Source organism: Scaptodrosophila lebanonensis, unplaced genomic scaffold (genome assembly GCF_003285725.1).
Source record: "Scaptodrosophila lebanonensis strain 11010-0011.00,11010-0021.00 unplaced genomic scaffold, SlebRS2 tig00000096-arrow-pilon, whole genome shotgun sequence".
Classification (NCBI taxonomy): domain Eukaryota; kingdom Metazoa; phylum Arthropoda; class Insecta; order Diptera; family Drosophilidae; genus Scaptodrosophila; species Scaptodrosophila lebanonensis.
The window spans coordinates 2,988,020-3,010,652 of NW_022060567.1; the positions used below are offsets into that span (position 1 = coordinate 2,988,020).

General features: G+C 37.6%; 1 protein-coding gene across 2 annotated transcripts in view; it reads right to left on the reverse strand.

Annotated features, from left to right (window-relative positions):
* Positions 1–2,027: 2,027 nt before the first annotated feature.
* LOC115627552 (nuclear factor of activated T-cells 5) overlaps positions 2,028–22,633 on the reverse strand; it is a 68,198-nt gene continuing 47,592 nt past the window's right edge. For both annotated transcript variants that reach the window (XM_030523270.1, XM_030523269.1), the window contains exons 3-9: positions 22,086–22,471; positions 14,491–14,911; positions 13,793–13,949; positions 13,453–13,700; positions 11,881–12,064; positions 3,356–5,332; positions 2,028–2,495 (exon numbers count right to left, since the gene is read on the reverse strand). In XM_030523270.1, coding sequence (XP_030379130.1) covers positions 2,491–2,495; positions 3,356–5,332; positions 11,881–12,064; positions 13,453–13,700; positions 13,793–13,949; positions 14,491–14,911; positions 22,086–22,471 — 3,378 coding nt within the window. In that variant the 3' untranslated portion in view covers positions 2,028–2,490. The remainder of the gene's footprint in view (positions 2,496–3,355; positions 5,333–11,880; positions 12,065–13,452; positions 13,701–13,792; positions 13,950–14,490; positions 14,912–22,085; positions 22,472–22,633) is intronic.

A 22,633-nucleotide genomic window follows, 5' to 3' on the forward strand; every position in this document is an offset into this window, starting at 1 on the left:
ATTTAGTTTTTAATTTATTTATGTAAAATGTTCATTTGTCATCGACGATCATCTTTGTCGATGCATTAATATCCAATACGAAATTACACACGTATTTTGTTTGTTCAGTTGATTTCAATTCGAGTTTGTTTTTATTTTTAGCGATAGCTTCTCATTATTGTTTCATATCATAAACTAAACTGGAAAGCCTCTAAACATTGTTCAATTGATGGCAACCCATAAACAACGGAACCCTTAAAAGGCCGACTGAGAACTGTACTATTGGAAGTTTGAAGCGACCCTGCCATTATCTATTATCAGGAAAAGCTGAATAAATGATTTTCTATTACCCGTTTTCCCTTTTACAGGTATAAATAGTTGACTAGCATGTGGGAAAAGTATTTGATTTGGCAAGATGTTTGTAAATTCGTTCTAAAAAGGGGCTTCGGTCTTTAGTTCTACTTTCTACTTTCATGTTGTAGCATCGTTCTTAAAACAAAGTTGCCAAAAATGCCAAAAGAAATTGAATGAGATGTATAGGCAATACGTCAAGAAATTCACAAGTGATTCGATTTTTGATAATGCTAGTTTCTTGATCATAAATAGGTTTTCTTTTTACCCTTGCCAACCAGCTCTGATTCGCATACATCCCTATAGATATCCAACTCATTTCGTAGGAAACCATCCACAGCTATAGGAAAATCGAATCTATATTATTACACTTACACTGTGTTTTGCACGATATTGTCTTGTTGATCGGAATCTACCCTCCTTCGTTAAGAGATAAGGGATAAAAAAAAATAAAAGTAATTTCGTTTACAATTTGCTTGCTTCTTTCAACTTTTCTGTTGTTTGTAAAACAAATCTACACAATTTTATTTGATTTTCTTCATCTTGATTTTTCGAGCACGTTTTTAACATTTTTTGAAGAGTTTTAAACGTGCCGCTGTTGTTGTTGTACGTACAATGGCATCCAAAACACAAATTATGCTTCAGTTACAATAAATGTGTATATTTTTAAACTTTAGTTACAATATAATACATATTTATGTATAAATACGAAATAACAAGTATAGTATGTAGAGCACTACTCGTATATAGTAAACAAATGCATATCTTAGAGGATTGCTTGGCTATTTTCTTGCATAGTATTAGTATGTTGCTTTGGAAAACGATAGCTAAAAAAAACATTCAGAATTTGACAACAGATTACATTTTGATTTTATTTCAACACTTTGATGGTTCTTTGCTTGTGGTCGTGGGTGTGTAATACTAGGCTATGCGCATTAAGCATAAACTTGTGCGGAGTACTGTAATAGCATATAGTATAATGAGTGTATCTCCGATTTCTGTCCTACCATCTACATACACATAACAATTACTAACTTTAATGATAGAAATAACGTTTAATAGTATTTTTAAGCATAATAATAATAATAATAATAATGATAGCGTGAATATTTTGTTTGTTTGTGTTTGTTTTTGTTTCTTTTGCCTGTTGACATGCGCAAAATGTTTATATAAGAGAATTTTATATAAGACAGAAATTTGTTTTTTTCTTCTCTTTAAATAAAGTCTTTTGGAATTCATATTCATATAAATCGTATTCAAGTATAAATATGTGTACATATACAAATAAATTTTGTAATGTTTCTTCTCTTTTTTTTTTACAAAATGTAGCCCCCCAGTTGAAAAAATTCCAAAATTTCATAATTCGCACTTAAATATATAAAAAAAAAATACCCAAAAAAAAACATTTCACTTAAATGTATGACGAAAAATTTACAAATCAGACTTTAGCTTTAAAAAGAAAATATTGTAGAAAATAAACGCAACAAGAACAGCAGATTTTCAACTAAATCTTTTCTAAATTATTAACTGAACTCTCTCTTTTATTTTTATTGTTTTTTCTTTAATTTAAATGTATTTGTCATATCTGTATACACATGCATCCAAATTTTGCGTTTTTGTTTTTATTTTGTTGTTGTAAGTTTTCTTTTCATTTTCTTGTTATGATGTAAATTTTTTTCATGTATATGGCAGTCGTTTTTTCCTTTCTTTTCATTTTTGAGATAATTTGACTTTTGCTTCGTGCAAGCATTTCAAAAACCAAAAAGTTATCGATAAGGCCTTAGTATCTAAACATATGTAGGTATGTATGTATGGATGCTTGTATTCGTGTGCTTCTATTCTGTGCTGGATTTACAAATTTTGGAAGCGTTCCTAAGATTTTGCACTCTTTGCCAAGTCTCTAGAGTCTCGGGTGTGGTACCTATGCAGGTCAAGGTCAAACAAAAAATTTGACCTTCTGGTCCACATTGTAATAGAAAACAGCGTTTGAAACCGACACTTATGATCTCATGATCTATTGTTTTTTTCATGTTTATGTGTAATATGTGTGTTTTTATTTTCTTTAAACCTATGCTTAAAACTACGCCTGTGTAGGAGTTTTCCTTGAAAAAAAAAAAACAAAAAAATACGGTCTCACCATAATTTGTTTAGAGCAGCCATTTAAACTGTAAGTAGAAACGGAGAAAGATAAAGCAGGTTAAATGATGAGGACCACATAGTTCATGTTCGACTGGAAACTCACAAATGTTCAACAGAACTCAGAATGATTTTTAAACTAAACTTCAAAGTTGTGTATCCTTCCCACTATGTGCCCCTAAATCTCACAAAATTTAAATTTCTTCATTTCCAAAAAGGTTTTTAAACTAAACTTCAAAGTTGTGTATCCTTCCCACTATGTGCCCCTAAATCTCACAAAATGGATATTTCTTTTTTTCCAACATATTTTTTAAACCAAGCTACAAAATTTTGTATCCTACCAACCATTTGTCCCTAAATCTCACAAAAATTATATTTATATATTATATATTTATATTTGCAAAAAGGCTTTTCAACTAAGCTACAAAATTTCCGAAGCCCATAAACTACATCTATTCTGAATCAGCATAACGAGAGAAATCGAACTAGATGTGTCTCTCCGTCTGTCTGTATGAACGACTGCATTTCAGATACGGCTGAGTCCACATTCACCAAACTTGGTATGCAGATTCTTCTAATATCTAGGCAATACGAGTTTATTATATTTTTGTTTTTTCCTGAATACTGTCCATAAATCGAAAGCTTCATAAAATTTTGCACACGTAATAAATATTTAACTCTCCACCACTGTTTTAATTTCATCTAAAATTAAGTTCTAAGAAAAGTTATTAGAGAGGTTTCTTTTCTTCTTTTAGCTTCTGCTATATAACTTAGCGTTGGAAGTTTGTTTGGATACAGGGTATTTCAAGTTCGAAGTTGTTTGAGTTCCGTTTTGCTACGAGATTGAATTGTGTGAGTTCCACTGCCTAGGATTGGTGTCGGTACTTACGGAAGGTGCTCGGATTAATATAGCTGATTAGATCCTGATCAGACATTGAGGTCAGCTCCTGTGGTATGGGTGGTGGGAGTGGCACCGCAGCAGCCGCCGCTGCCGCCACTGCGCCTACAGCGGCCGGCAAAATGCTGCCTGCTGTGGTTGGGGCCGATGCTTGCTGCGTCATCACAGCGCCATGGGTGGTCACAGCTGCTGTGGCGACTGACTTTTGTAGCGCATTCTCGGTGGCCAGGGCGACAATGAGAGATTCTTGTTGTGTGGTGGGCACGACGGGCAAGTGGGCGGACAACGATGTATAGCCGGCTGCCTCAGCTGCTGCTTCGGGCGCTGAGCTGTGGTTGAGCAACAGGTTGACCAGCGGGTCCGCATTGGTGGTTGTTGGCACACCTTGTTGCTGCTGTTGTTGCTGCTGCTGCTGGTGCTGCTGGTGCTGTTGGTGCTGTTGGTGCTGCTGGTGTTGCTGGTGTTGCTGGTGTTGCTGGTGCTGTTGATGCTGTTGTTGCTGCTGTTGGTGATGATGTTGCTGCTGTTGTTGGTGATGATGTTGCTGCTCCTGTGTGGTAATAAAATCCGCAGCTGCCTTTATAATTAAGTTGCTAACCGCTGTTGAGGTGGCCGTAGCTGCCACCTCCGGCTGAAGCGCTGCCGGGGTGGGTGGCAAGGCGTCCACGACGGAGCCACTATTTGGCGGACTCATCATAATGTTGCTGAGAGCGATGGCAGCAACAGCCGCATCCTGTTGCGTCGGCTCCGCTTGCATGGCAATATCATTTAATATCGAATTCGCCATGGTCACCTGATGTGGTGCCATGATGTTTGGCACCACCGCGGTGGCGGCGCCATTTGCCGAGCAAAGTATCGTGGATGGCGAGACAGCAGGGTTCATTATAATGTCGGTTGAGAGAGCGGCGGCGGCAGCAGCCACCCCTGGCACATCCACACATGGCGATAGATCTACGGTGCCATTGCTAGGAGGCAATATCTGTTGTAGGGGCAGGGCACCCAAGGCTGCGGCCGGCTCCGAGTTGAGTATGATGTCCTGGGTGATGGGCGAGCCACCGGAAGCGCTGCCACCACCACCGCTAAGTGGTGGTGAGGCATCGCTGCCGGTTAGAGAGGAATTGGAATTACTGCTGGACATTGAGAGACTGCGCTCCAGCACAGTGGGCGCAGCTGTGGGCGGCGAGTGGGTCAACACCGCCACCTCCTGCTGCAATATATCGGTCAGTGCATGATCTATGACGGCCGATGAGGTGAATAATGCCGGTTCGGTGGTGCCATTGCTAGTGACCATCGATGTCGATTTGGTCAGATCATCGATGAACTTGTGCACATTGGCGGCTTGTTGTTGTTGCTGCTGTTGCTGTTGCTGAGGTGCTGTTGCAGCCGCGACGGCCTGATGCTGCTGATGCTGCTGCACCACATGCTTGACAATCTCATTCTTCACGGCCAGTTCGACAGCCACAGCCACGGCGGCTGGATCAATGTCCACGGCAGCAGCGACGGCAGCTGCGCTGGCGGGCACCGGAAAACCGGACAAGCTATTCGACTGATCGTACATGATGGTATCCATGCTGTTTTTCCGGGCGTAGCGTGCATGATATTGCAATGGGACCGCATTGGGACTGCAGGGATTCAGCGTCTCGGGCGAATGCAACGTATCGCTTGTTAGCGGGCTATGGGAACTGCTCTCGTCAAGTAGTTCGCTCTTTAGGGCCTCTGCATTGGCCACAGCGCTCAGATGGGCCAGCTGCTGATCGGTTATCATGGGCGTGGCACTGGGCAAGGAGGAGCGACGCATCCCCATCGGAATTTGTGTTGTTATCGGTGGTGGCATCATACCCGAGTCGAGTTCATGCTTCGTTTCCACAACGACGCCTGTGGCGGCGGCAGCAGCAGCGGCAGCATTCGTCGACCAGGCCGCTGTGCCGCCAGCCGGAGCACTGCTCGTATCCATATAGCTGGTGACATCTAGAAGTACAAAGGTTGAGCGATGAGTATACAAATGAAATGGCCGTGCGGCAGTTCAGGGGAGCAGGGGCAGCGAAAGGGGCGGGCGATATACAATATTCATTTGTTGGGCGGGGCGGTTTTGGGGGCGTGGCACATAAGAAATAAAGAAAATTAAAAATGGTAAACGGTGGGCGGTTCAAAATGTATTGCAAATAATAATTATATAATTTCAAAAAAATGTAAAATGTCATCGAAAAAAAAAAAATAAATAAATAAATAACATAAATGTTTTTAAAACAAAAAAAATATAAATGGAGGGCGCTTACATCTAAGATTGGGAACATTATAATAAAAGATATTTAAGTATATATTTATTGCACAATGTAGAGTGTGTAGCCAGAGAAAAAAGATAGACAGAGAGTTTTTTTTTTTTTTTTTTTTGTTTTAGATCTGTGGACTTAGTTGGTAAGAGATCCGGGGGCGCTTAATTCTAAATTATTACGTTGTGGGATTATTTGGGCTTATGTCTTGACTATCTTAGCAAGGGTTTTAAGACTTATTTCTAGATTCCACTTATGATCTAAATATGTGCTAGTTATGCTAGTTAAATGTGTATTAGATATTAAGCAATCACTTTGTGTGTTTTTGTTGCTTGCATTGCAGTAGAGAGCACAAACAAAATGTTGCCTAATGAGCATGGAAATTACTTTCACCCGCACACCCACTCCAAAATGCACGCACACACTCATACACCCAGACCCGATAATACACAAAACCAAATCATGAGCAAAGCTTGGACAAACTATTATAAAAAATTGTACAAAAAACTTAACTAAAAATAAATGAACACCAAATGGCTGGTTGTGGTGGCAAAATGAGTTTCGAAACACAAAAATATAGACTAGGAATCACACGCACAATCAGTAGAGCGACAACCCTAACCACGCTCGCTCGCTCGTTCTCTCTCTCTCTCTCTCTCGCTTTCTCCCTCTTGCTTGTTCTCTCTTCATCTCACAACACTTCAGTCTTTCGCACAAATGGCACACACAGATAAAAAAGTAATTTCCATATTATCGAGTTTCCGACTTAGAGGCTAATTAAAATGCTAGAATTAAGACTATATCCTTAAAATATGAGTCTTTGAATTTCTTAAATCTACTTAAATATATATGTATATGTATATTCTAAAAGCTACTGCTATCTACTTATTCTAATGTAACTGTGCGAATACTATATGTATATATATATATATATTTATTATCATATTTTTTATGGTTTAGTCAGTTAGTAAGTTATATAGAAAGTGTACGCTGGAGAACATTCCTCAAATACTAAAATCAATATAGAAATCGCATAAATAAAAAATGGCATTCTTCGATTCGATTGAATCTAGATCTAGACGGGGCCAACTGCCAGGGTTATTTCGGTGTCTCTCTCTAGGTGTAATGCTGAGGCTTTGAAGTCGAGCAAAGCTTAAAATCCACTCGGTCTAGGTGAGTCCCATCACTACTTCGTAGGGCTTTACCTACAGTTGGCAAGGCTAGATCTCACAAGCAGTACTTAATTGGCTTATAAGCCTACAGAGCTCCCCGTATATGATTTGATTACTAAACCTGATCAAGTCTCCAAAATGTCTACATGGCTTATTTTAAAATTCATTTCAAACGGGGGCCGACACGCCACATGATTACACTTTTCTTCGCACGTGATATGAATTCTTAAAAGAAGATATAGTAATAACAATAAACGGACGGTGAACAAATGATCGTAGTATAATGGGAGTAAAGGCGAAATTTCCGTAAAATGAGAAATATATATATGTATATGCGTTCGTCGAGGGAATCTAGGGGATTTGTGAGAATTCCACGTCCGGTTTTGAAAAGTAAATCTAATGGAAATGCTCTGAGCTGCGAATCCGTTCTCGTTAAATAAGAAATATATATAGTCTTATGTATTTGCGTTCGTAGAGGGTACCTAGGGGTTTTGTGAGAATTCCACGTCCGGTCTTGAAAAGTAAATCTAATGAAAATGCTCTGAGCTGCGAATCCGTTTTCGTAAAAGGAGAAATATATATATGTATGTATGTATATGCGTTCGTCCAGGGTACCTATGGGTTTTGTAAGAATTCCACGTCCAATTTTGAAAAGCCAATCAAATTGTAATGTCCGTTTCCGTAAAATAAGAATCATATATAGTATGTGTATATGCGTTCGTCGAGGATTGAGGATTCTACATGAGAATGCGGGAAACGTTCGAGCGACACCAATATTTCGGGAACATGATTTTTTATAAATATGTACATATGTGTGTGTGTGTGTATGTATGTATGTTGGGTGCTTTTACGGTTAGTTAGCTGTGTGCGTGTGTGTGTGTTTGTGTTAATACGCGTGACTTAAGGAAAGGTTAGTCCTACATACAAGTATTTATTGTATGTGTACTCGTATGCTATGAAATAAAACGAACTATACATATATAGTATATCTAGATATATGCATGTGTGGTGAACTTTTAAAAATTAATTAATGTGTATGTATGTGTGTTTGTGTGCGTGTGTGTGGGTGTATATGTATTAAAAGACATATATAAGGCTTGTGGGTGAATTTTAAATGCACATATATATGCATATATATATTTAAGATATTTTAAATATATATACACATATATAGGTATAAATAGTTGGTGAGTATGTAGGTGTACGTTTGATGTAATCTTTTTTTTTAATTTTGTACTTTTTAGTTTCTGTTTTTTTTTTTTTTTTTTTTAAACCAGTACCCTAATAAAGTTGTGCTGACGTGAGCTGAGCATCCATGTTGTTGTTGTTGGAGGCGAGGAGCGGTGCAGTCGCTGTAGTCGTCGTTGCCGGCCACTGCTTCCGGATGATGATGTACCCGTAAGTTACTTCCTGCGCAGCGTTGCTGTTGTGGTGGTGGTGGTGGTGGTGTTGGTTGCCATTGCCTCATTGTGTGTGTTGTTGGGGAGGTGTGTACATAATGTGTGCATATATGTTTGTTGGCTGTACCCGATTGGAACGACGACTGATCGTCGACTACTGATCGATCGATCGACGACGGACTGACTGACTAGCTATCCAATATTGTCTGTCCGGCTGTTGTTTTTTTTTTGCTGTCTGTTTAGCTAGCTCCAGCGTTGCTTTCCAGGCAAGCTGCGGCGCTTCAACAGGAGCGCGCCCATTGCTGGTCGTGGCTAGCACTGGTGTTGGCGTAATATTTTTATTTTTGCGACATTATTAATTTATAAATTTTTAGCTTGACTAATGCATTTGAAGCACTCAAATCTTTACATATAACATATATTTCTCTTTAAATATTATTTAATTTTTTTTTTTTTTGTGTATGTATTTATATTGAGCACCTAAATTGCTAAGAGAAGGGGGGAAGAATAAAGTAAAAATATATTTTTATATTTTTGTTTTTTTTTTTTAATTTTAGGTTGATTGTTGTAATTAGTGTTGCGAAAAAGTTGCCTGCCGTTTTTTTCGTTCTTCAGTTTCGTTTTGAATTAGATATATATTGTTTTTTTTTTTCTTTGGTAATGATTTTTTGTTTTTAATTGTAGCCTGACGAACTTTTGAATTCTCACGCTGCATTTTCTTCTTCCTCATCTTCTGCCTGCTTATAGCATTTTCATATCACTGTGCACCGGGGCAGCATTTTGCCTTGGAATCGGGTTGCTTCCCTTTTTAGGCATTGTTTGCTTCAGTTGTTGATTGGATGAAATGGAAACGTGATCAAGAAAACTCTGCATGCCAGTCATGCATCAAAATTCACGCAAAGTCACGCACAGACGCATACGATGAGAGACCCACACATGCAAACCCAAACCCAAACCCAAACTCACACCCAAGCCCAGCCCGGACCCATTTTGCATGCAGCCCACACACACATACACACACACTTGCACGCACGCCCACCAAACACATTCAATAAAAAACAATGCTATAGGAACAGCGCCACCCAAACGAATATGTATATTCAAAACAAAATATTGAGCGAAGAAATCAAAGCAACGCGTTTCCCTAAATACAAGTACATATGTTAAACATTATTGATTATTGATTTTCGATTTCTTCGACTTTTGTTGTTGTTGTTGTTTTTGTTTTTGTTGTTGTTGTTCAACAAAGCGAATCACAGAGGTGATGCGGCAAAGCTTAACACATTCACACACCTCAGAGTTGTTTCGATCAGTTTCCATCCTGGACCCGCGCTCCTCGATGTTGCAGAGTTGGGAGAGTTTTTAGGAGACTATTCGGGAGTCCTTGACGGGCACTCGAATTACGTTTTTTTTTTCTTTTCATTTTTGATTTTTGGTTTTGAGTTCATTTGTTGAAAGAGCGTCGCAGAGGAGCCGTTTGCACCTATTTGGTGCGGCTGTTGTTTTATGATATCGTGCATATAGAGTGTTATTTCACCTATTATTCCAATATGGAAACGTGCGTATATGGCCTCTCAGCTAATTTTCATTATTTTTTTCTATATATCTATTTTTTTTTTAAATTTTAATTACTTAAATTACACTAAATGCTGCATAAAACTATTGTGTTCTTTAAAGTCATATCGATTTGGGGCACAAAATGCCTTCTACTTATAAATTATATGGAATTATTTTGTTATTAATATCATGCGGTATTCTGTGCGATGCCATGGAGTTATCCAAGTTATGGAGTTGACAGGCAAAAGCTGAACAATACTTGGGACCAGTAGCTAGTCATAGAAGTCTAGGACCCACAATTTTACAAATGAATTGGCAGTCTAATAACTACATATATATAGTAGTATGTATATAAGATATTTATGAATAATGCATATATGGAATCAATGTATGTATCTGTGTTATAGTTAGTTGTACACCCCTTAAGCATATGTCAATAGAAATCAATAGAGAATCTTTCAAAAACAACATGACACTTCTAGCGACACATATAAGCGGATCAATAAAGTTCAACTCCTACAAGGTTTCGGGTTTACGATTTGCCGATTCGCATTTATTTGCGGACAAGTCTGGTAAATATACTTTGTATCTAATGGGAAAAGGGGGCAATTCTGGTCTGTGCAAAGTATGTAACTGGGAGAAGTATATAAATTCTTTATCAGTATGACGAGATATAACCATGTTCATCGGTCCGTCTGTCTGGATGAGCCCCTAGATTTCGGAGATGGCTGACTCCAGATCCACCAAACTTGGTATGTAGACTCTCCTAATACATATATAGGCAACACGAGTTTATTTTATTTTTTGACATTCTCCCATCCCTAAAATTTTGCCAATACTGTCCATTTTCTTAAAGCAACGTAAGCGAAACTTTGCACATTTAATAAATATATTATTCTTACTTTTTGTTTCAAATTAGTAGCGAAATAATTTCTGTTTAGTACTACGCCTAGAAATTTCAAGAGTGGGTTCCCTCATCTTCCTCCTCTGCTATGTCGGAAGTTTGTTTGTTTCCAAAACTGCGTTAGACGTAACTGTGTCAATTATTCGATCTATCACAAATCTCAAAAGCACTCAGCTCTTTGGACCAAACCGAAATTGATTGATAGCCCTAAATTACTTTGTGTATATAATCGGAGGCGTAGAAATGCGAAATGCGTTTCCTGTTGCCATAAAACGAGTGCTGTTTCTCCGGTCATCACAAAGAAAATTTCAAATAAATGTATTTGTTTGCTTTGCTATTATATATTTGTTTTTTCTTCTGCTTAATCAGATCTATAGAATGCCAGCTCCAGCATTATTTAGCTTGCGCGCTGCCTAGCATTAATATTAAAGTATACATATATATAAATAAATAATTTTTGCAGCGCACAGAATAACGCATGAATCCATTAAATTAGATTTAAAGTTTTATCAAAGTTAATTAGACGTCTTACTTTTTACCAATTGGCCAATTCTGTGTAATTGATAAAAGGTACGCAGATTCGCTTTAGTTAACTGAACGTTCGAATTTTGTTTGTTTGTTTTATTTTGTTTATTTTTTTTCAAGAAGAATACACTTAATGAAAAAATCGTTATGCCAAACAAAATTATGCAAAACAAAAACACAAAAAAAAAAGAAAACATCAAAATATAATTGATTATTCATATATATATGCATATCGATACAAATATATATGTGTATTGGTGTTAAGTGCAAAATTCGAACAGCAAACTGCCTGCCTGCATTTGGATAGAACTTAGCCTTAGGAAGGTGTTTAACTTGAGTAACTAACTAGCAGTAAACACTGTGTTTAACTGGCCGGCTGGGTTGTTTGTCCTGATTGCCTGCCTATTGCCTATATGTGTACGAGTATATATATATTGTTATTATTTTTTATAGCATACAACTAGGCGCACAGGTTATTGCAAGCGCACTTCGCTGTTATTTTCATAATTTTATAAATTGCTCTTTACGTATGTATCTGTAAGTGTGTATAGTATATGATTTATGTGCGTATATATTAACTTTTGTTGTTGGCTAGGTTTGAAAAAAGTTGTTTGTTGTTTTCTCTTTGTGTATATGTGTGTTTGTGTGAGTGTTGTTTTTAGTTTTTAAATAGTCAACAAATAAATACCTTGGGCATGGATTGTGCTACTTAACGTGCTGGCCGCCGCTAGTGTCGTATAACTGCCTTTGGGTGTGTAGGTGAAGGTATGCGGCTCACTCTTCTTTCCACTCGATATGATCGAAACCTGCACAGTAACCGGCTTCAGCACATTCGGATGCAAATATGGTGGCACCGTGCATATTAGATGCGTCTGAAACGAGATACATTTTGGATATTACAACATTACTATTCAAATATTTGTGTACGGGTATAACAAAATATACACATTCAGCAGCAGTTAAATTACTGATTCCTGATCCCTGTTGCTGTCTGGTGAATGCACAACTTAATATTCACCAAGGACTGATCAGGGATCAATCGATTCCCAGCTGTTTTGCAAAATAAACCCAAGTCTTGCTTCCACAATTAAAACAAATTGAATTTCAACAACAGCGTTCTAATCATTTATTGAAAATCTCCACTGGAAACTACTAAGTATTATACATACATGTGTTATGGCTGTGGCTTTGACCGACTGTCTTGCATTGCCAAAAAAAAAAACAACAACAAAAACTGAGATCGAATTAATCGTAAACGAATGATGGAGAGCAAAAAAAAAACTGAACTGCGCGAGGCCCTAACACTGCAGCTGGATTTTGCAGATCAGTCGCTGCAATGAGAGCGCTGCCAAATAACATTATGTTAATGAGGGCAAGAGAGCGCTGCAGACGCAGCCGAATTACATTATGTTATGTTACAGCAATTTTTGATGCAAAACGGCAAACAGTAATGTGTTAACATTAACCAATTGGGATGCCTTCGCTGCCGCTGCGCTGAATACGTTGCAAAAGCTTTTTTTTACGACACTGGCCTATAACTAGGTGGTGCTATTACGAATCATAGGTTTGATGCATTCAATAGGCATTCCATAAGAAATTAAACTGAATATTTAAAAGCCACTTCCGATTTTCAAAGAACACATTAAAAATTTAAAATTGGAAATCTTCTAAAAGTGAGTTTCGAATACATTTTTGTTGAAAAAAATTAACACAAATTTAAAAAATTGAAATAAAACAAAAAACTTAAAAAACATAAAAAAAAAACTAAATACAAAAATTTAAATAATAAATATAAAAAAACATTCTGTAATGTAATGTTCTAAACTTCCTCATTTGTAAGCCAGAACAGCTACCTGAATAATGTTTCGAATATACTCTTAGCCTAAAAGTAATATCTCTAACAGTCTAAAAATAATAATCTAATACATGATAGCCACAAATAAACTAATGGTATTCTGCTCTTAATTTCAAATGTGATATTTTTTCAAATATAGGTGCTTGTAATTTTTTAATTTTTCTATCTAAATGCTGTAGAGTTTGTAGGAACACCCCAAATGAAAATTCTTAAAGTCGAATTGCCAATTTGCCAGTTTTTGTATTCCTCTAACTTTGGCATATACTAGTCAAATATATAGATACCAGAGCTCTTACTGTCGCAGTTTTATGACACAAATTGTCAAACAACATAAAAATCCTGGCATTCTCTTCACACTTTTCGAAAATAATTGGACACCTATATAGACATGGCTGATGTACCCACCTGATGCAAATACTCCTTGTCTGGTAACACACTCTGTTCCCAGAGGGCTGCGGTACCACCAATCAGTTGCTGGCGTACAGCTATTTCCGTTGCCGGATCATCGGCATTGACACTGTCGTACGTCTCCTGGAATACCACATGCGTGTCCTTTAGGAAATTCTTGCCAATAATAAACAACTCGAGACCGCCATCGACGGGGCAAGAATTAAGCGACTTTTTGCAAATTTCTGGCACTCCAGGTGGCTGGGCTGCAATAAAAAAAAAATGGCGGTATGCGTTAATTTTAAATTAAACAAATAATAGAGGGTGTGGTGGGAAGGGGGGGAGGACGATTACTTACTGCATATGATGGGATTCGAGCAAACCTGTAGCGTTTCGCTGCTACCATCGTCGCGTGTTAGTTGAGTGCGAAAGACCATGCGACAGCGAGTTGACTTTTTTTTGTTCTTTTGCGCCAAATGTTCCGGAAAGCGATGCTCCACATCAACGTTGCGTTCCTGAAAAAGTACATGTTTCATATTTTTTATTTAACTATTTACAATTTATTAAACCAGTATTTTTTATTTTATAAACAAATTAGCCCACAATCAGTAAAAAAATCTTCTCTAAAGAGCTTTGAACATAAATTTTTTTTCAAAAAAATTTTTTTAAATTTATTAAGCCAGTATCTTTTATTTTATAAACAAATTAGCCTACGATCAATAAAAAAATCTTTAAAAAGCTTTGAACCTCAATTTTTTTTCTAAAAAATGTATTTAAATTTTATTAAACCAGTATTTTTGATATTATTACAAATTAGCGTACAATTAGTAAATAAAAATGTTTTTCTCAAAAGTGCTTTGAAATTTAATTTTTTTTGCTCTCAAATTTTTAAAAATTTATTAAATCAGTATTCTACTACCAATATGGCAGCTTAAGCTAGTTGAAAATGAACTTCAATTGGATTACAAATTGTGATTATACTGAGCGATGTGAAAAACATGGAGTCTAATTTAAAGACTTATTCCAAGGCTTGTAGTAGTTGTTTCGTTTACTAACCTTCAGTATGCCAACGCAATCGCAGGTTATAGTCATTTCTGTTTCCGGCTTAAAATCAATCTCAATAACCATGGTTCCGTCCACTTTCTTCTCATTGCACTGCGTGGAGTTCTTTCCAGCCACTTTACACGCCTGATAGAACATGTGGGGGGCCACACGACCGATGTCCGTGCCGATGAAGACCTGCAATACAGCCGGCTTCTCGTAGCCGGTCAAACGGACAATGGGAAATCCGTTGCCACTGCGATCCTTAACAGCCCCGCGACTGCCCTCGGTCTGATAGCGTGCACGATGCTGTTGCTCCGGCTGCGAGACGATCTCCAGCTGGACAAGGCCATCATTTGAGCTGGCGATGCTATTCAGTGGCGTTGTTGGCTGCCGCTTGTTGGCCACGCGTGTCACGCCACGCGTCGAGATGAATCTGTAAATAGTGGACAATGGGAGATTGGGGGATTGGTTGTAGAAGATGGAGAACTGGCAGTACAGCGGCACAGACATGATGCAACTTAAGCCGGTCTGTCTGTCTCGTCTAATTCTAAATTCGGTTGCCGTCCAACAATTGACGAAATGGAACTAATTTGTATTCAGAACATTTGTTATTTTTTTTTTTCAAGAAGCAAATGGAATATATTTTAACAATAAAAATTTAATTTGTCAACACACAAAGATTGAAAACATTTGACTCATTTTATTTATGGCATATTTATCGTTTTGAAATGATATTGATATTTAAAATTTTTAAGGACTTGGGTTTTGATTTACCATTGATTGGGGAATAGAAAATAAACGTGAATCGGAAAAGTCTCCAAATGATATTAAAAATTTAATGACTTTACCATTAATTGGAGTACCGAAAATAAACGTGAATTGGAAAAGTTTTCAAAGTATTTTGATCAATCAAGTATTATAACTATTATAATATTAAAGAACCTGTTTGTCAATTGTCGGGGACTACCAGAGTGGAAGAGTTAGCATTTCTCAGCACCAATTAGGTTAGAATGTTACGTGCAGAAATATATTGTTTTCTTATGGAAATTGAAGTTGAATATCACTTGCATTTTTTGTGTAATTGTATGGATAGTTTTTTTTATGGATTTAAAAAAATGGGAGTTTATATAAATATACACATATACATATAAACACGGAACAAATAGGTGTTTTGAATAAGCAATAATTTGGAATATAAATTTAAAGCGTGAGAATTGAAATAGTGAGGCAGGAAATGTACATACATAAAAGTTTTTAGTTACACATATGCCAAAACTATATACTACAGAGTGACCTTTGGACACAAACACACACATACACATTTAGAAAAAAAACCACATGGACACACAAAAGAATTCTTTTCTTTCTTCCAGTTTTTATTGCAGACGATTAAATGTTGCCTTTTTGTTATGCCTCTATAAACATTGTAGGCGAAAAAATATAATAAAAATTGATTGATTTGTCGGAGCAGCAGCAGCTGAGGCAACAATTATATTGACACAAAGTAAATGCAACCGAAATGAAATCCATGTGCGTTTTTTATTTTTATTTAATTGCGCTTTAGTTATTCTCTCTCCAAATAAATAAATTTACTACGTACATATGTATGTATATATGCATATCGAATAGGTGTCTGTCTGTGTGTGTGTTTGTGTATTTGTGCGGGTGATTGTTGCTGTTGTTGTTGTTGGCTATTGTTAACACACAAGAATTTGGAATTTCGCATTTTGTTTACAAACAGTTTTTTTTTTCTTTTTGTTTTTAGCGCCAAAGGGAAATCACAGAAAGGAATAAATTGAATAAATTAAAGAAAAAAACAGTAGCATTCGAAAAAATTTCCATAAATAATATTAAAGTCCACTACGAGTACATTATTATAGTAGTTTATATTAAGAATGTAATCACAACATTTTTGTTGCTACTGCTGTGGCTGTATTTGTTATTGTTGTTGCTGTTGTTGCTGCTTACTTTGGCTCGTTGGCAACGCCGTGGCAGCTTCTGCTGCTGCCGCTGTTGTTGTAGCGCGGCAGGTTGCGGATCGTAACAGCAACATTGCTGTTTCTGCTGTTGCTGCTACAATTGTTGCTGCTGTTGCTGTTGCTGCTGCTGCTGTTGTTGCTGATGTTGTTGTTGCTGCTTCTGCTGCTGCTGCTGCTACTACTGTTGCTCTCAGTCGCCTCACTGCCAGTCACTGCGCTGGCAATTTTGCGTATGAACTCATCCTCACTGCAGGCATCATCATTGGCCAGTTCAACGTGATTGCATTCGAGCTTCTTGCGCTTAATGTGCTTGCCACTGCGCTGATGGTGCTGATGTTGCTGGTGGAAGTGGTTCTGATGTTGTTGCTGCTGCTGCTGCTGTTGCTGCTGTTGATGTTGTTGCTGTTGTTGTTGCTGTTGTTGCCGGTGCGCATTGTACGGCTGTTGGAGCATCAAGCCAATGCCGCCTTGCTGCAAATACTGAAAATGCTGCTGTTGTTGCTGTTGCGTTTGCATTTGCTGCTGCACGGCAAATGTGGCTGTAGCTGCCACTGCTGCCACTTCCGCTGCTGCTGCACACGCCGTCTGCTCCGCTGCCTGTTGCGTTGCAGTCACATTGAAAAGGCCCCCAAACAAATCACTTGTCTGCGTGTCATTGCCAAATCCTGTATCCTCATCTGTTGCTGATGCTGATATGGCTGCTATTGTCGTCAGATCCTTTTCGTAGCTTGGCGCCGATGTTTGTTCTAGGCCATCCAAATAGGGCATTTTCTTCTCGTGTCCCAATCTATATACACACACATATACATATATATACACACATACTATGATATTTCGTAGCACATAGGGAAATACATTATATGGGCAATTCCTATGAGTCTATAATTTTACTTTCATTTTTTTGTTGCCTTAAAAAAAATTTGCTCGAAAGACACAGACTACGATTAATTGGATAAAGAAAAACATTTTCTACTCAAAGCAAGGACATAAAACGCTGAAAGGAAACTCCAAATAAACCATAAACATACTACAAAATCATATAAGATAACAAAAACACACACTCCCACACACACACACACACACACAGATCCGAGCACGAAACTATTTGCATAGATTAAAAAAGTTTTGCAATCAAAATAATACTATAGGTGCGGAATCGGCGAGGGGAACAAGCAAAGAACGCAAAACGGACGCAAATTACAGATCAATCATACGACGCTATAGATACGTATGCATGTCTACATATATTCGAACTCAATCGACTGATTTGTATGCGACAAATGCAATATTAAAGAAAACACACCAACTACAGCAACAACAACAACCACAACCACAGGAAACAATCAAAACAGAATCGACGCGGTTGGAGATCTGAAAGATGACAGCGATTTCCAGCACTGGAATCAAACAGAAATCTCTTGGAAACGGACCTATGTATGTACCTCTCCAAAGAACTTGCTTATTTGAAAAAATATCCATAACAATGCTCTTAGATACTCTGCATCAACAGATACATATTTAAAATTTCCCTTATCTTCAGTAAGATAGAATTGGTTCGGTTGAAGGATTCATTTAAATTAACTAGTTACTGAACTTGTTCTATTTCGATTTATTCATTTAATCCACTATGAATTCAGCCAGGAAGGAAAAGCGAGCGAGTGAATGCAAAGATTTTTGTTCCGTTCATAGTTCAGAAACATTCATAATTCATAATTCAACATAACTTTTTAAGTGGAACTTCTTATGTAAGGGTTTTGTCTGCTGGATCGGCAACCTTTTCTGTAACGAAACCAACAGCACGGTAACAGACGCACATAAATGAACTTCAAGTAGACCAGCTGGCAAAATTGCAATTATGATTGTAAGCAAAAATCAGCTATGGTATGAAGATTGTAACCTAACGGCACAATCTGAAATGTAAACAAACTTGGTGTTCTCCTATGGGTCATATTTCACAACACATGGCTGCATGACCCTAATGCTAAAATAAACCCGCAATCGTAAGCAGTTGATTTGCCTTCTGCTTATTTATGCCTACCTGGTAGGGTCTTGGAAATATAACTGCGTTTTTTGATGCTCTTGAAAGCTGAATCGGCAACCCTCGGTGACGGCGGGTTTTCTATCTATTTTTTTTTACCGGGTTTTACAAGTATTTGGCGGTGTTTCTAGCCATTTTCTTGCGAGTATTGTATCAATTTTTATTGGATCTTTAGCTATTTTCTTCTAGCCCTTAGCGGATTTTCTATCTATTTACAGCGGTTTTGTATCTTATGTATAGTAAGTTTCCTAGCCTTTTCTAGTGGACATTCTTGTTATTTACATATATAGGACTTTCTAGCGGGGTTTCAAGTCATTTAGAGCAGATTTTTTATTTACTTATGGTTGTGTTTTAGCCGTTTTATTGCGGTTCTTCTAGCCATTTTAGGTTTTAATTTTCATTAAAATATAATTCTCCATTTTTTTCTTTTTAATTTCATGTCTGTCCATCAGGATGGATTTCGGAAAAGGCAGATCACAAACCTAGCTCCTAGGCAGCACGAGTTTATTTTAATTTTTGATTGCTCCAGTACTACGTCCACCCCGGTTTGTTCTTCTTTTCCTTTTGCGGCGTAAGCATTATTTTTTAGAGGGTATTTAATTGTTGGGCTTGCTCTGGTTTGTTTATGTTTATAATTTTGAGTTGACTCTTTCCAAAGTTCAGTTGAAACATCTGGCAGACAAAATCTAAATGCATTCCAAATCACTGAGAGGAGTACGACTAAAGTGTTGAAATGTGAAAATAAAGTGCGACACTGAACAAGTCGGAACGTTTATTCCTCTTTTTATTGCTTTTGTTGTTTTTATTTTTTTTTTTTTGAAACAAAGTGCCGTTTACCCACTGTGAAGTATATTCGAATTAATCACTGGTGTGTGCTCGAGTAACCTTTGCACAAAAACATATTTGTATGCAAGAAATCTCGCAGACAATTAAAAACTTTAGTTACTAATTGTTTGTGACGCACGCAGATCCTATAAATACTATAGGTTGCCAAAAATGATTCACCAGACGGACAACAGACAATAATGTTTCCCATTCAAGCAAAAGCAAAGTACTTACATCAATTATGAGACCAATTAAAAGAAACAATTCAAATTAGGATTAATTATTGGCAAGCAGTTGCGAATCATTTCAGTGGCGAAATAAATGACTTATGGAATTGATTGTAATGTTGGGCATTTGCCTCTCAAATAGTCTTCCTCGTCCGTCCCACACGGCGTATTTAATTTTTTAAAATATATTTAGCGCGATATTCATGACAAACAACGAATGCAAAAAATAAAAAGTGCTGTAAAAGCTGTTAAATAAATAAGCAAGTGCAAAAAAATTGGCGAGACGCAAAAGTAAACCAAAAAGCCACTGACTCTGACTCCGAGTCTGACTCCGACTCCGACTCCGTCTCTGAGTCCGAGTCTGACGCAACGCTGACTGCGTTGTCAGTGCAAAGGTCTTTAACCGTTTCTGTCCCAATGCGGTTGGCTAAATGACCCGAAAAGTTGTGGTTCTTGCTTTTAATGTTATTGTTGTTATTTCTGTTATTTTGGTAGCTGCTGGCTGCGGCGAGACGCGTCTTGCAAACAGAAAAAAAGTATTCACCAAATGAATGCAAATTAAATTAGCTGCTCAGCATGTATGCCAGAAATAAGAAATGAGTGTGGTGCAAAAAAAACATGCAAACGACAAAAGCAAATACAAATGGGGCACACAGCCAGCAATCACAACAACAATGGCCATAATAAGTAACGAGCCACAGACAGACAGACAGCTAGCTAGCTAGCCAGCCAGCCCTTGCAGAGTGGCCATAAAAAGCAATTAACTTAAAGCCTCTGTGTATAAATCAAAATGCGGCGATTCCAATTCCAATTGCTATTCTTTTTTTGTTTTTTTGTTGGTTTTTGTTTTTGTTTTTGCAAAAGTTTGTTCAATTGAGGAGGGCCGCCAATTTGCAGATAAGCGCGACATTTTGTTTCGAAGTCAAAACAGAAGACTCCCTATTTTTTTTAGTTTTTTTGATGAGACTGATAAGATAAATGCGATTGGCAACCAACATGCAATTACAGCTCATAAGCACACACACACACACATATTCATACACACACACACACTGATAGATTAAAGCAAACATATTCACCATGACCTACAATGAAATGCATCGAAGTTAGAAAACCAGTCTGTCTGTTGGTCGGTTGGTCGATCAATCGATCCGATCCGATCGGATCGAAGCATGTTCTGGGGTGTTGGCTGAGCGCGTCGTCAGCAGTTTTTCAGTTAATTTAAATATTTAATTACTATTTGTGTGTAAGAACGAAATGCGTGTTTGAAGGCAACTGACCACCGCTTGCTACTACTATAATGAATGAAAACAGTTGATCTATAAATCACAAAAAGAAAAAGTCCCCCATCCAGTGAGCAAATCAATAATACTATTATTAAAGAAATCACATTTTTGATTTACCGACATTATTTACATATATACCTATATATATATATATATATGTATATATATATATATGAGTGAGTTACTTCCAAGTATTTGCTTTATCAATCATCTATAATTAATCTCTTCTATGCATAAATGCGAAGTTTCTAAAGTACTTGCGGTACTTCACCAATAAAATCAGAGAAACAGGTTAAATGAATTCGTTCGATCTACGCTATACTATACTATAATATGCGAGTATGTACTGATTTGCATATGAATCCGTATTTGTTATACTCTCTAAACACAAATGTATTTTAAATATTGCGGTCAAATGAACGATCTCTAAAGGGCAGGATAACCTACCCGTATCTATACAAATGTTGACATTCTTGTCTCACAAAAAATTCATATGTATACCCTAGAGTGTATAGAGTTTCCGAAGGGTTCTGTAATTCAAATTAATTATAAATGTAAGATATTCCACAGCAAATTAAATTATTGGGTATACATATATACTTAGTTGTGTATTCCAAATTTGTTTTTGCATCTACTACATTGTTCTTAAGGTTTGTTAATTATATGTTGAAGCTAGTTCGTTCGAAAAAATGGTATTCTGGCATTTACTTTTTCTCAGTTACAATTGAAATTCAAATAACACTTGCCACGGAAGGACCTCTTTACCGTTACACACCGAACGAACTTGCGCAATATAAGGAAGGATAGAGAGCACACCTTTCGAAAGCAACAAGCCGGCCCTTACTGAACCATACTGAATCAAAAGACGCTACTTTATGTGGCTATTGACCAATAATGAAAATAATTTAGAGTTCAGTTAACAAAATATTGGGTAATAATACTCGTCGCTCTGCAATTGAACCGCCCGCGGCATATACTATAAACAGTAAGTCGAAACTTGTGATTTGCAAGTCTTTCTCTATGTCATTCGACCCGTCTAGGCTCTACCTACAAGTATATCTACATACACATACATATACTCGTACGTACAAATAATTTGCAGGCTTGTGGGTGCATGTGGGCTGAATCGTTATGAATCGAACGTGTATGTATGTGTGTGTGTGTGTGTGTGTGCATTTGTTATTGTGCCCATTGCGAGGTGCTAATCAGAGTTAATCGGCAGATAGAGCAACAACTGCTCCTTCTCACTCACCTTGATACAGGTATCGCGCGTATTAAATGCTGCTGCGGTGAATGTTGTTGCTGCTGGTGCTGCTGTTGTTGTTGTTGCTGTTGATGTTGCTGCAGCGTGTTGCTGGCCACAGCTGCTGCAGCCGCGGCAGCGGCAGCAGCAACCGTCGATGTCAACGAGTTGCCGTTGTTTAAGGCATCAACAACGACATTTGTCTGCTGGCTGTTGTTGCTGCCACTGCTGTTGCTGCCGCTGCCACAGCTGCTGCTGCTGCTACTACTGCTGCTGCCATTTTGCAGCTCAACGTGCTGATCAAAGCCTAGGCCGCTATCGTTCGAGTTATCACAGGGCGGTGGATGTGGACGTTGTGGTATTCGCTTTCCGGGCACCAATTTCCCAGGGCCGGTCTGAAAATGGGAAATTAATCATCAGTGATTGAGCACATAATTCTCCTGTATACCAAAACGAAATACACAATAAACCCACTAATGCCCTCTAACTAAGCATATTGTTCCTTTCTAAAATTTCAATCAAAACTATGTACGATTACTCGTCTGCATGTCTATGTA